Source organism: Salvelinus sp. IW2-2015, linkage group LG18 (assembly GCF_002910315.2).
Source record: "Salvelinus sp. IW2-2015 linkage group LG18, ASM291031v2, whole genome shotgun sequence".
Taxonomy (NCBI): Eukaryota; Metazoa; Chordata; class Actinopteri; order Salmoniformes; family Salmonidae; genus Salvelinus; species Salvelinus sp. IW2-2015.
In genome coordinates, this window is record NC_036858.1 from 37,739,114 (window position 1) to 37,753,845 (window position 14,732).

Below are 14,732 nucleotides of genomic sequence, written 5' to 3' on the forward strand. Positions count from 1 at the left end.
TCAAGGCCATCAGACTGTTAAACAGCCATCACTACATTGAGTGGCTGCTGCCACATACTGACTCAAATCTCTTAATAATTAAAAATTGGATGTAATAAATGTATCACTAGTCACTTTAAACAATGCCACTTTATATAATGTTTACATACCCTACATTACTCATCTCATATGTATATACTGTACTCTATACCATCTACTGCATCTTGCCTATTCCGTTCGGCCATCGCTCATCCATATATTTAAATGTACATATTCTTATTCATTTCTTTACACTTGTGTGTATAAGGTAGTTGTTGTGAAATTGTTAGATTACTTGTTAGATATTACTGCATGGTCGGAACTAGAAGCACAAGCATTTCGCTACACTCGCATAAACATCTGCTAACCATGTGTATGTGACAAATAAAATMTGATTTGATTTAGAACTGACCCAATAGGCAGATCTCACTGGACTAACTCAGACACTGCGGAACTGTGTGTTAAACTGGTGACTTCAAAATACAGGAAATAGACAACACACTCTCGCACATGCACATAAACYTGCATGCACAATCTCACAATGTCTCAGTGGAGAAGTAGCATACCCATGTGAGTAGTGTTTTGGCCTAGAAAACAGTGTGCTCACTGGAAACGAGGAGGCAAGGACACATAATACGCTATTCCATGCAGCCATTAGCACACCCCATTCCCAGTAGGAAGGCATATTCACTGAGTGTACAYATCATTAGGAACACCTGCTGGAACCCCATGACAGACTGGCCAGGTGAATCCAGGTCAAAGCCATGATCTCTTATTGATGTGACTTATTAAATCCACTTCGATCTGTATAGATGAAGCGGAGGAGACAGGTTAACGAAGGATGTTAAAGTCTTGAGACAATTGAGACATGGATTGTGTATGTGTGCCATTCAGAGGGTGAAGGGCATGACAAAATATTTAACTGCCTTTGAATTGGGTATGGTAGTAGGTGCCAGGTGCACCGGCTTGAGTGTGTCAAGAACTGCAACGCTACTGGACTTTTCAGTTTCCTGTGTGTATCAAGAAGGGTCCACCACCCGAAGGACATCCAGCCAACTTGACACAACTGTGGGAAGCATCACTGTGGAGCGCTTTTGACACCTTGTAGTCCATGCTATGACGAATGTAGGCTGTTTTCAGGGGAAAAGGCAGTGCAACTCAATATTAGGAAGGTGTTCGTAATGGTTTCCACACTCAGTGTAGACTGTCACTGAGATAAGGAGGGTAATATGAGATTCTGTAGCGGGCTCTTCCTATGTCAAAGCTTGGCATTCTCAGTGCATAGTCATGAACAACAAACACACGCGCACGCACACTCAAATGTGATGTGATCTCAGTCTTGCCTGATCTCTAGTATGCAGTTCACCATAGTGGGATAGGGACCCAGTTCCAATAGTTTAAGGTTATATATGTATATAATATATATATAATTACATCAAGGAGTGATGTAATCAAGGAGTGATGCAGGAAATGAATTGATCCCGTTGCCCCTCTCAATTGCTCTCTCCTAACAGTATAGCACATCCAATGTGAAAATGACATGTAATGGTTGAGACTGAATTTTTYTATAATCCTCTGACCATGATCATAGAAGGCCTTAAACCCTCCTCTTCCTCTTCTCCAGGTTTTGCAGTAAACCTCCAAGTGGTTCTGGGGAGCCCGCGGGCGCTGTTTAAGCGCAGGGGTTCCCAGCCCGGCATGCAGGAGTCTGACTTCCTGAAGCAGATCACGAAGGTGGGAGACCTGGAGCCGAAAGCCAACAACTGCACAAGGGTGAGTAGTCTAGCCTATCACTGTTACCGTGGCAACAGTGTTATTAGGTTTTTAAAAAGTTGTCCTGACAGTAACACTGTTTCCATTGGTTCAACTTTCTGGGATGAAACGCTATCTCCTAATATAGCCTCTTGTCTGACTGTGTCATCTCATCAGTTAGGCTAACCCTCTCCCTCCTCTCCTGTGCAGCTCATGACACTAGTAGTCATCATCATTATCAGCCCATTAAGTTAATGGGGCCGCTGTAGGCTGATATTAATATACACCATTAGCAGGATATGACATCATCACTTATCACCCATTGCTACATTGCCAGCAGGACGTGACATCATCCCCAATAACAACCCAGCCAGGCTCCATGTACAGTAGGTTGCCCTTAGTTACAGATCTGGGATAAGCTTACATTCTTCACATGCTAACCTTAAGCATCAGAGAGGAAATATACTGAACAAAAATATAAACAACATATAAAGTGTTGGTTTCACGAGCTGAAATAAAAGATCCCAGAAGTGTTCCATACACACAAAAAAGCTTATTTCTTTCAAATTTTGGGCACAAATTTGTTTACATCCCTGTTATTGAGCATTTGTACTTTGTCAAGATAATCCATCCACCTGACAGGTGTGGCATATCAAGAAGCTGATTAAACAGCATGATCATTACACTGTGCTGGGGGAAATTATAGGCCACTTTAAAATGTGCKGTTTTTTCACACAACACAATGCCATCACAATGCCTAAAGTTTTGAGGGAGCGTGCAATTGGCATGCTGACTACAGGAATGTCTACCAGAGCTGTTACCAGATAATTGTATGTTCATTTCTCTACCATAAGCCGCCTCTCCAARGTCGTTTTAGAGAATTTGGCAGTACGTCCAACCGGCCTCACAAGCGCAAACCAGATGTAACCACTCCAGCACAGGACCTCCACATCCGGCTTCTTCACATGCGGGATCGTCTGAGCCCAGCCACCCCGACAGCTGATGAAACTGTGGGTTTGCACAACTGAAGAATTTCTTCAGAAACTGTCATGGAAGCTCATCTGTGTGCTCGTCGTCCTCACCAGGGTCTTGACCTGACTGCAGTTCGGCGTTGGAACAGACTTCAGTGGCCAAATGCTCACCTTCGATGGTCATAGGAATGCTGGAGAAGGGTGCTCTTCACGGCTAAATCCCGGTTTCAACTGTACCGGGCAGGTGGCAGACAGCGTGAATGAGGAGTGGCACAGSGCACTCTGTCCACTCTTTGGGTGTGAACAGACTGGACTGCACGCAGGCAACCCTCCCCTCCCAATTCTCCCCAACCTCTCCCAGAACATCTTATTACACATGGGTTCTAACTAGATTCTGATCTTCCCTACAGAGAGGACMAGGATATTGGGTGGGGTTCGGGAGAACAATGGAATGCACACAAACTGTGTAGAAATGTTGACACACACATGCTGCTCCCCACCCTCTGCACCGCTTCGTTGGCTGCAGCATTGGTCTCGTTAGATATGCAAAGCGGGACAATTAGCAGCCGCGTGCAGGAAATGACATGTGGAGACGGGAACGGATAGCACCACACACCAAACAATCAATCACTGCATGTGTGTGTGAACACACAAATGATCACCATCGACTGGGTTGGAAATAGAAGTGAGACACTTTCACATGTACTACAGTACAAGGTAGAACTATCAGTCTGTTCAGTCTGAAACACTCCCTCACTTTCTCTGTCACAGAGCCTATTCTTGAACATTTGAACAGGCACCAATCCTTTTCACAGGGCTGGCTCTGCTATAGTGGAACCCTTGCTTTCGCATACCTAATTATATCAGTTCACTGGTGTGCACTCTAACCCTCTCTCCCCCTCTGTCTCAGGTGTTGGTGTGGCACACTCGTACAGAGAAGGTGAATCTGGGCAACGAGCCCAAACATCGACAGGACAGTATGGTCATCGAGGTCTAAGGGGCGGGATAACCAGAGAGGAATAAACAAGCCCATTGGTCGGACAGACTGCCAGTAATTTATGGAACTACACTACCGATAGCACCTTGCTTGACCATAACCTTGACTACACTACGATGGACACTTTAGACCAATTGCATGGATGGGAACTGCTGCCTGAATGTTGTGATTGGCTCAATGAGGTCCCAGATTCATTTGTATCTCAAAGTGGACCAAAATGCACTGGGGTGACCTGTGCGTTCCCAGTGAACTCTGCTCTTGTACTGCAATATGTGGACCAGTCCCTTTTGAGGGGACTTCCTCTGAAGTATGTGGGCTAAACCTGTCTGTGTGTGTGTGTCTGTCTGTCTGTGCCTTGATCATTGAGTATGTAAGTTCAGTTTGTATGAAACGGAACAAGATTTGTGTTCAGMATGTGTGTTTATCTGTAAAAGGAAGTGCGAAGTAGATCACTTGCTGGGTGCCGATGAACGGTGGACATTCAACATGTTGAATAATTGGGAAATGACCAGACCAGAAAATGCAATCTGATGTTCTATGTGGTGACAGGTGACAGGACAGCCACCAGTTGTGTCCTGCTGAGATGAATGTTGGTCTTCTTGGCCTCAAGTGTCTGTGGGTCTGACACACTGGACCACAAAGAACAAACTCCAGGAGTACAACTTTTATTCCAAATGAACCCTCTTGTAAAAGAAGGAAAAAAAGAAAAGAAAAGAACCAAAAGATAAACTACAACTTTACAATAAAAGAGTCATTGGACAAAAATGGTCACACAGTTCATGGCTATTCACTGTTTAATGCACGGAAACTTTTGTTCTCTGTACTAGGCACCAGAAAATGTAAACACCATTAGAAATAAACCTGGAGTACGCGCTGTGTGTGTGTGTGTGTTCTCATGAGTGTATATATGTGTGTTTGTGTGTTCTCTCGTTATTGCTTGGCAGAGGGATAGAATCTCCACCTTAGAACTACACTACACAATATCTCTGTGTGTATGTCTGTGATTGGGTGTGTTTGTTCTGTTGTATGTTTGTCCCATATTCCCCCATGTCCTATAGTATTTCTCCACTTGGATTTCCTATTTGCCCACTATAGAATCTATTGAATGACATAAAGCAGGATTAGACAGAGATTATGACATAATAGAGACCAGGAAGTACACATSATGTTGAGACGACTGTTCCAATCCCTGACAGCTCCATTAGGCTCCCAATGTCAAAACACTTCCCGAATCATCTAGAGCTTTATGTCGTCACTGTTATCATATCTTTCTTCATACCATTCTGGTCTCCCCCACCCATCCCTTGTTAGCTCCTTGCCCCACTGACTGTCTTCCATGTTTGTTTGCCTCAATCTAATGTCTGATTCACACTATATGGCCGAGCCGAACCATACTGCGCTGGCTCAGATATTGTCTTTTCACATAAGTCATGTCCAGCACGGTTCTAGCAACTAATGTGAACACGTAACCAGGCTTGGCTCTATAGTGTGAATCATACATAACTGTGCGTKTTCTCGTACTGCACACAACCAAACACCACAGTAAGATAGGGGACAGTAGAACACAACATGACGGGGAGGGATAGGTGGGAGGCCTCTATCTCAGACACACATACAGTAATACAGTACTGGATCATACAATGTTTTGCTACAGGGGCTCTGATTGCCCAGAGGGGAGGAAGGGGGAGGGTACAGTACAATATACACAGATGAGATTGATTGGGTCGCCAACATGATAGCCATATCTTCCATTTCAACATCTATTTACTCTCTATCGGTTTTGGTAATGATACCTTATTATTGTTAGACGCTTGATTCTCTTTCGCCAATATGTTTTAGTTTTTTTACCAAATGAAAAAAAGGTAAAAAGAAGATGAAATTAAAAGTCACATGTAGAGATAGACTAGCAGCTGCTAGTCTGTTTTCACTGSAGACTCCGCCCCCTTTCCCTTTGACTCTCCTCAACACACAGAGAGAGGTAGAGAGAGGTGGGGGGGGGGGGGGTCTCTAAAGGAATGATCAAAGGGAAGGAGGGAGGACAGTGGAGCAGTCCATAGATTACCATCTGTGTGTTGTTTTCTGTTTTAGGGTTGGTGGAAGGGTAAAGGAGGGGATTTGGGGGGGACATGGGGGCTCTGCCTCCCGTTCACATTTTACCCCTGTCCCCTCCCTCACTTCCACAGCTGGGTGCTGAGGGTCTGGCCCGAGGGGGGTCCACCCCCCTACAGGAGCACCTGGTTGGACAAAGCTGGGTGGCGCTGACACACTACCACTCATGGCGATGCCCGACATCTGCTGTGTCATCTGAGAGAGAGATGGAAGGAGGTGTGTGTGTGAGTGAGAGAGAGAGGGGGCAGGGCAGAGAAAACAGAAAGGTTAGAGGGTTGTACAAACCCAGTTAAAGCACTCTAGAAGGACCGCAACAACCTGCTTAACACAGCAGACATTATTCCTTTACTGCATATATAAGGACCAGAGAGTAGACCCTCCTTCTCTCTTTTCTCCTTCTCAGTCCATTTCCTTTATTTCACTCCCATCCATTCTCCCTTCCCTATCTCTCCTCTGCTCTCCTCCCCCCTCTCCTCTCTTGCCTCCTGTCCACTTCCAAACCATTAGAAATGCACCTTCATGCCAGGGGTTTCCATTAGCCGCTTTTGTTCGCATTTTCTTTTGGTGGGAAAAGACGATATAAAAATATAAAAATATAAAAATCCCATTGCGAAATAATGCTTTCTAGCCTATTCATTGATGGAAATACCAGTCGATGGAAATACATTTGACTGGTCATGCTTATCGGTCTATATGTTAATTAGCATCATTTGGTGGAATTACATTGGCGCGTATGTACAGTATATTTGTTGTGTATCTTATTTATCACATGCACACAGCATACAGATACAGAACATTGGAGTGGAACATCTGTCAGACAAACGCAAAAGCTGCTGCTGCAGCATCTTGTGGTGCTTTCAAGACAACTGGAAACGGAAAAATACGAGTTAAAATCATGACGTCAGGGATCTTCAGCTCAGAAAGTCGGAGCTCTAGAAAGAAGCCTGAGTTGGAATTCCGAGTTGGATGACTGTTCAAAGTGATTTTTCCCTGTCTGAGATTTTTTTTTCTCTCCCAATTCCCAGTTGTTTTGAACGTGGTATCAAACGCGAACAGAAGGCAGGCATCATCAGCGCATCACACACCCCTTTGCAATGTGCTGGAGGCAGTATGCCTTTWAAAAAAATAAACATATACTTACTAATTGTTTGAAACTGGAACGTTTTAATAGATATTAGGAGTCATATCTTACCTTGCTTCAAAGTAGCCTATTAGATCTATATTTCTTACAGATATTTTCATCTACAGTACCAGTCAAAAGTCTTTCATGGGTTTTTGTTTATTTTTACTATTTTCTACATTGTAGAATAATAATGAAGACATCAAAACTATGAATGAACAAAAATGTAATCATGTAGAAACCAAGAAAGTGTTAAACAAATCAAAATATATTTGAGATTTTTCAAYGTAGCCACCCTTTGCCTTGATGACAGCTTTAAACACTCTTGGCAGTCTCTCATCCAGCTTCACCTGGAATGCTTTTCCAACAGTCTTGAAGGAGTTCCCACATATGCTGAGCACCTGTTGGCTGCTTTTCCTTCACTCTGCGGTCCAACTCATCCCAAACCATCTCTATTGGGGTGAGGTCGGGTGATTGTGGAGGCCAGGTCATCTGATGCAGCACTCCATCAATCTCCCTGGTCAAATAGCCTGGAGGTGTGCTTTGGGTCATTGTCCTGTTGAAAAACAAATTATAGTCCCACTAAGCACAAACCAGATGGGTTGGCGTATCGCTGCAGAATGCTGTGGTAGCCATGCTGGTTAAGTGTGCCTTGAATTCTAAATAAACAGACAGTGCCACCAGCAAAGCACCCCCACACCATCACACCTCCTCCTCCACAGTGGGAACCACAAATGCCGAGATCATCCATTCACCTACTCTGCGTGTCACAAAAACACGGCGTTTGGAACCAAAAATAAAACATTTTGACTCATCAGACCAAAAGGCAGATTTCCACCAGTCTAATGTCCATTGTTCGTGTTTCTTGGCCCAAGTGAGTCTCTTCTTATTTTTTGGTGTTGTTTGGTAGTGGTTTCTTTGCAGCAATTCAACCATGGAGGCCAAATTCATTCAGTCTCCTCTGAACAGTTTATGTTGAGATGTGTCTGTTACTTGAACTCTGTGAAGCATTTATTTGGGCTGCAATCTGAGGTGCAGATAACACTAATGAACTTATCCTCTGCAGAAGAGGTAACTCTGTGTCTTCCTTTCCTGGTGCGGTCCTCATGAGAGCCAGTTTCATCATAGCGCTTTATGGTTTTTACGACTGCACTTGAAGAACTTTCAAAGTTCTTGACATTTTCCGGATTGACTGACCTTCATGTCTTAAAGTAATGATGGACTGTCATTTCTCTTTGCTTATTTGAGCTGTTATTGCCAAAATATGGACATGAGTATTTTACCAAATAGGCCTATCTTCTGTATACCACCCCTACCTTGTCACAACACAACTGATTGGCTCAAATGCATTAAGAAGGAAAGACATTCCACAAGTTAACTTTTAACAAGGCATACCTGTTAATTGAAATGCATTCCAGGTGACTACCACATGAAYCTGGTTGAGAGACTGCCAAGAGTGTGCAAAGCTGTCATCAAGGCAAAGGGTGGCTACTTTGAAGAATCTCAACTATAAAATATGTTTTGATTTGTTTAAACCACTTTTTTGGTTACTACATGATTCCATATGTGTTCTTCCATAGTTTTGATGTCTTCACTATTATTCTACAATGTAGAAAATAATAAAAATATAGAAAAACCCTGGAATGAGTAGGTGTGTCCAAACTTTTGACTGGTACTGTATGTCACATGAAACCGCTCGCATGTGCAGTGCCCTTTTGACAATGGTGTTTTCCCGCTAATTGCATTATGGAATGAACATTCACGCGTAGCCTACTGCATTGTGCACATTGCTGCGCTTATAATGTGAAGAAATAGTTTATCAACATTTTAAGCTAAACATTCTGATCTTTTGCATCAGACTCATAGCTTTTTACTGTTTTTATTTTATGCAGCCCAGGCCRACTGGTTGTATGAATTTGGGCTCTATCATCCCACAACTGTCCTAGAGTCTGTTTGGAATAAGCCATTTCTTTCTCGGCAAGCTGATGAATAGAACAGGTAGCGTTAACTTTTCTACTGTAGTAGATTGAGATAGGCTAGTGATTTTGCTGTTCGTCTTGTTGGCTCAGGAAAAGTAAATGTGGACAGTTCATGTTCAAAGTGCACATCAGAATTCAATAAGAAGGACCGCACATAGTGGCATCCTCCACTTGCATGTCCTGTTCATATGAATTACCATATTCTAAATGTGATGTCTGTCATTCTGCGCACTGTGGGTGGACACCCTAATTAGGTAACTCCCCAATGCATATGAGTCTGGTAAATAAAAATGATGCCGGTCCAATGTCTGGTGCCACATCTTCCTAACGAAACCCTGCTTCATGCCCCTGCAGCACCAGAACTATCAGGCTTGTGTGAGACGCGTGTGTGTTTGTGTGTGTGTGTGTGTGTGTGTGTTTGTGTGTGTGTGTTTGTGTGTGTAGCACAGACAAGCCTATTGACTCCAGAGCACTTTGGGCTTTAACCCATCAAAGGTTAAAGCCCAACAGCTTGCCCTGAACCCATTACAGTACACACACGACCAGTCATATCACGTACTTGACAAAGGCAGAGTGTCTGTGTGTGTGTGTGTCGTTGTTTGGTGTGTGTGTATATGTGTGTGTGTGTGTGTGTGTTGTCATTGGGAGCACAGTGATTTATCATCGCTCATTAACCTTCTGCAGGAACACAACGCCTCTTGGAAAGACATGCTGGTGTGTCTGTCTTTGGCATCAAAATGTGTGTAATTGTTCCACTGAAAAATACCACTCTACCCCAGGGTTAGATTTTCAGAAGACAACAGTGGATTTTCTCTATCATTTTACCTGGGCTTTGTTCCTTTCATATTTCTTTTGATTCTGACAAACGCCCTGGTCCCTGCCGGTTGCAAACATACCCATAACATGATTCTGCCACAACAATACTTGAAAATACAGAGGATCAACAACATTGCATTCACTCCACGTCACTGGCTTGTGTGACAAAAATCATCCATTCTGTTTGCAACAAGGACGTTGTTAGTAAGTAAGGGCGCGTTCGTGAATTCACTCTGACTATCTACTCCGATTTCAGAGCACTCTCGTCTGAGTGTGCCAGAGCACAGAATAACTGACAAAATTACAAATGTAAAACACGTGTTGAATATGGTGTCAGTAAAGTCGGCAAAAAAGCATAATTAAAATTGTTGCCAGCAGCACAGTTGCAGTCACCAACGCTCTGGATAACATGAAAACAGCCTAACCAGCTCTGCTAGGGCAAGTAAAATGGTCAGAGTGAGGTGTTCTCTAATTTTTATCTGAAAGTTTCTAGCAAGCTTGCTAACTTTAGCCAGTTAGCTTGGGTGCTTGACTGCTGTTGAGGTCAGAACGCTCCGATCAACCCTACTCCTTGGCCAGAGCATCCAGTGTGCACTCTGAATGCTCCGAGTGTGAAACGCTCTGAATTTACGAACAGACAATCGGACAACGCTCTGAATTTACGAACAGACAATCGGACAACGCTCTTAGTTTACGAATGCCCAGAGCCACTCTGAGCACTCCAGAGTGAATTTGACCACACGACAAAGAAATGCATTTTTTTGGGCCTACATTTAAAACAACTGGTTTGGGTCAAATCCAATACAGCAACACAATACAAAGTGAAACCCTCTGTATTTTCAAGTATTGTGGTGGCAGCATCATGTTATGCTCGTCACTGGCAGGGATGGGGGGAGTTTGTCCAGACCAAAATAAAATGTGAAAGAAGCAAAGGCAAGGTAAGAGAGGAAAACTCGGTTCAACCTAACCCCAGGACAAAAAAAAAAATACAGTGTGACAATTACACAATGTTCATTTAAAAGACACACCACAATAGCTTTCCAAGAGGTGCTGAGTGTTCCCGAATGGTCCAGTCTCAGTCCTGACTTAAATTTGCTGGAAAATCTGAGACAATATTCCCAACCAAATTCTTGAGAAATCTCAACCAAAAAAATGGATATACACTGAGTGTACAAAGTATTATGAACACCTGCTCTTTCCATGACAGACTGAGCAGGTGAATCCAGGTGAACGTTTTGATCCCTTATTGATGCKACTTGTTAAATCCAATGTTAAATCCACTTCAGTCAGTGTAGATGAAGGGGAGGAGACAGGTTAAATAATTATTTTTAAGCCTTGAGACAATTGGAGACATATATTGTGTATGTGTGTACGTGTGCCAAGAAGAGGTCCCGTGTGGTCCCGTGTGGCTCAGTTGGTAGAGCATGGCGCTTGCAACGCCAGGGTTGTGGGTTCATTCCCCACGGGGGGACCAGGATGAATATATGTATGAACTTTCCAATTTGTAAGTCGCTCTGGATAAGAGCGTCTGCTAAATGACTTAAATGTAAATGTAAATGTAAATGTAAGAGGTGTTGTCACCTTAAGTGAGATGGATGATATTAAATAGACTGGCGCAGGAGAGAGAGATGAAGCGAGGTTGAGCATGAGGAGACACACACCCTTTATAAAAAAAAAACTTTTAAACAGAAACATACCTTCCCAACTCCAACACCCATTAAGTCTAATGGATGGGGAGGGTGAATATGAAAAGGCGCATGTATGTAGGCAGGGAGGGCTAAGGTAGAGGCTGCCGAGAGGAAGAGAGGCAAAGGGGAGAGGACAGGTGAAATGAGAGGAGSGAAAGAGAGGAGAGAGAAAGCAGTGAGCTGATGAATAAGATAAGGTGAGACTGGATGGAAGTTGTGTGTGATTGCCGAGCTTCACACACACACACACACACACATATGCGCCACAGGAAGGACTTTGTGTGTTGTGGCCTTCGGCTGCTTAGCAGGCAGTGCTGGTCTCCCATCTCTCTGCAGTCCCTTTGACTGGGGAACACGGAGGGAATGAACAGAGTGAAGTAGACGAGCAGTGACTCGTACTCACACACCTGTACACATGCCCTTGTACAAACACACAGACTGAGACAGACAGCTGATTCAGACACAAGCAGGTGATTAAGCACATGATGTGTAATTGGAGCAGGGACTTAAAACATCCAATGAGCATGACCCTTCTACTGTCCTGTACACACACACACACACACACACACACACACCACACACACACACCACACCACACACACACACACAACACACACACACACACACACACACACACACACACACACACACACACACACACCACACACACACACACACACACAACACACACACACGCGGTCCATTTGCACTGTATTAGGGCAGAGACCGATTAAGGTGACAAGCAGGCGGCTCTGGAGTGTTGAAATATGTATCAATGTTCTATAAATACCCAGGCATTTGCATGTGGCCCAATGAGGTGCGTTTTACTAATGTTGGATCTGTGTGTCTGCCTGACTACCTTCTGGATCATTAGCGAAGTGGGAGTAGGAGAGAGGATGAGAGATAGGGAGGAAGGGGAGGTGTGTCTGGTCAATGTGGAGGGAATAAATAGTTAAAATAGGAAGAAAAAGCAGGGACTGTCCTTCAGGTGGAAACAGTCAGGTACACAACAATACACACACAAGATCTGTGCATAGCTGGGCTCTCACTCTAGCACACGGTGTTCCAGTATCCATATTATATTCCCCTCTGTTGAATCCCCACAAAGCTGTGAATTAGAAGTGGCATTTCCATCCAACAGCCATTTCCCACTGTGTCAGTATTCATACACTTCTACACTCAGACCCACAAACAGTAGCAGCGTGTGTTCCAGCCAGAGCCTGAATCTGGCAGAATGCACACACACTCAGGCATGCAGGCACACACTATCCCCTCTGATACACCATCTGCAGTCAACAATCCTACTGAGCAATGTGTCCGACAGACAGAAGGTTTTGTGTGTGTGTGTGTGTGTGTGTGTGTGTGTGTGTGTGTGTGTGTGTTGTGTGTGTGTGTGTGTGTGTGTGTGTGTGTGTGTGTGTGGTGTGTGTTGTGTTGTGTGTGTGTGTGTGTGTGGTGTGTGTGTGTGTGTTGTGTGTGTGTGTGTGTGTGGTGTGTGTGTGTGGAGGGGCGGGGGTGCTCTTTTACTGGGAAGAGAAAAAAAAAGAGAGAACAGATTGAAAGACTAATAACCGACTCTCTATTTCTCTCCATCTCCATCAATATTTCTCTTCCCACTCCATCTCTCAGCCTCTGTTTCTCCAGAATATTCAGAAAGATAAAAGGCATGCTTGGTTGAAAAGCTGGGGATAACACAAATCCCAGATCATGAAGAGCTCTAATCGTATTTTTATAATTGACATATTCAGAGATAGCAGAGAATACCCAAAATCCTGTTTTATAGTAGAGGGAAAGCAGCTCAGTGGTGTCTTATGTATGTATGTATATGTGTATGTGTATGTGTGTATGTGTATGTGTATGTGGTGTGTGTGTGTGTGTGTGTGTGGTGTGTGTGTGTGTGTGTGTGTGTGTGTGTGTGTGTGTGTGTGTGTGTGTGTGTGTGTGTGGTGTGTGTGTGTGTGGTGTTGTGTGTGTGTGTGCAGCCACAGCTCAAACCAGTAGCACAACATAATAATGGGCAGCCAGTAGGAAAGTGATGTGCGTGTTCATGTGTATTCTTTCTTTGTGTGTCCGAATTTATTCCACATGCAAGCCGTGCAAATGTATTGGAGTGTGTCTAGATGCACGGTATGAAGGCAGGGAGGGGGAGACAGGGATGGGAAACGAAGGGGAGGGGGGAAGCAGGGAGGACTGAAGGAGGAAGGATGGAAGGAGGGACGGAGGGAGGAGAGGAGTTGAGGGATAGATGGAGGGAGGAGAGGGGTAGAGAGCAGATGGAGGAGAGGGTGGAGGGTAGTGGGGATGAGTGAGGGATGGAGGAGGAGAGGGGTTTTATGGGATGAAGGAGATGCTGAGAGAGAGAAAGCAGGGGTTGGTACCAGGCTAGCAGTGGTAGTTGGAGGTACGTGTAGCGGGTTGCGGGGCTCCCAGGTGGCATGTAGCCGGCGTGTGCTGTGAGCCATGCAACGAAAGGGGAGATCCATGTTCTGTGTGTCGGCAGGGGAGGGCCAAGGGAATAGGGGAGTGGGATGGGGACGAAGGTAAGGGAGGGGGAATAACTGTGGCACCTCTCAAACACACCTCATTGATAAATGTTTCATTTAAACAACTGTTTTCCCCCTCTCTCTTTTTCCCACATCTGTTCTCGACTGGTGAGACAGCTGAGAATGCCAGCTCGTCTCTTTCCAGTCTCTGTACGATGCTCAGACCAAATCAAATCAAATCACATTTTATTTGTCACATACACATGGTTAGCAGATGTTAATTGTGAGTGTAGCGAAATGCTTGTGCTTCTAGTTCCGACAATGCAGTAATAACCAACGAGTAATCTAACCTAACAATTCCACAACTACTACCTTATACACACCCAAGTGTAAAGGGATAAAGAATATGTACATAAAGATATATGAATGAGTGATGGTACAGAACGGCATAGGCAAGATGCAGTAGATGGTATAGAGTACAGTATATACATATGAGATGAGTAATGTAGGGTATATATAAACATAAAGTGGCATAGTTTAAAGTGGCTAGTGATACATGTATTACATAAGGATGGCAAGATCAAATCAAATCAAATCAAATTTTATTAGTCACATACACATGGTTAGCAGATGTTAATGCGAGTGTGTAGCGAATGCTTGTGCTTTTCTAGTTCCGACAATGCAGTAATAACCAACAAGTATCTAACCTAAACAATTCCACAACTACTACCTTATACACACACACAAGTGTAAAGGATAAAAGAATATGTACATAAAGATATATGAATGAGTGGTGGTA

The 14,732-nt window shown here is 44.0% G+C and overlaps 1 protein-coding gene and 1 pseudogene across 1 annotated transcript in view; one reads left to right on the forward strand and one right to left on the reverse strand.

The window, feature by feature from the left end:
* LOC111978697 (galactosylgalactosylxylosylprotein 3-beta-glucuronosyltransferase 2) overlaps positions 1-4,618 on the forward strand; it is a 33,434-nt gene extending 28,816 nt beyond the window's left edge. Inside the window, exons 3-4 of the mRNA XM_024008909.2 lie at positions 1,643-1,791; positions 3,652-4,618. Coding sequence (XP_023864677.1) covers positions 1,643-1,791; positions 3,652-3,738 — 236 coding nt within the window. The 3' untranslated portion in view covers positions 3,739-4,618. The remainder of the gene's footprint in view (positions 1-1,642; positions 1,792-3,651) is intronic.
* A 1,129-nt stretch (positions 4,619-5,747) lies between these two features.
* LOC111978699 (uncharacterized) overlaps positions 5,748-14,732 on the reverse strand; it is an 88,095-nt pseudogene continuing 79,110 nt past the window's right edge.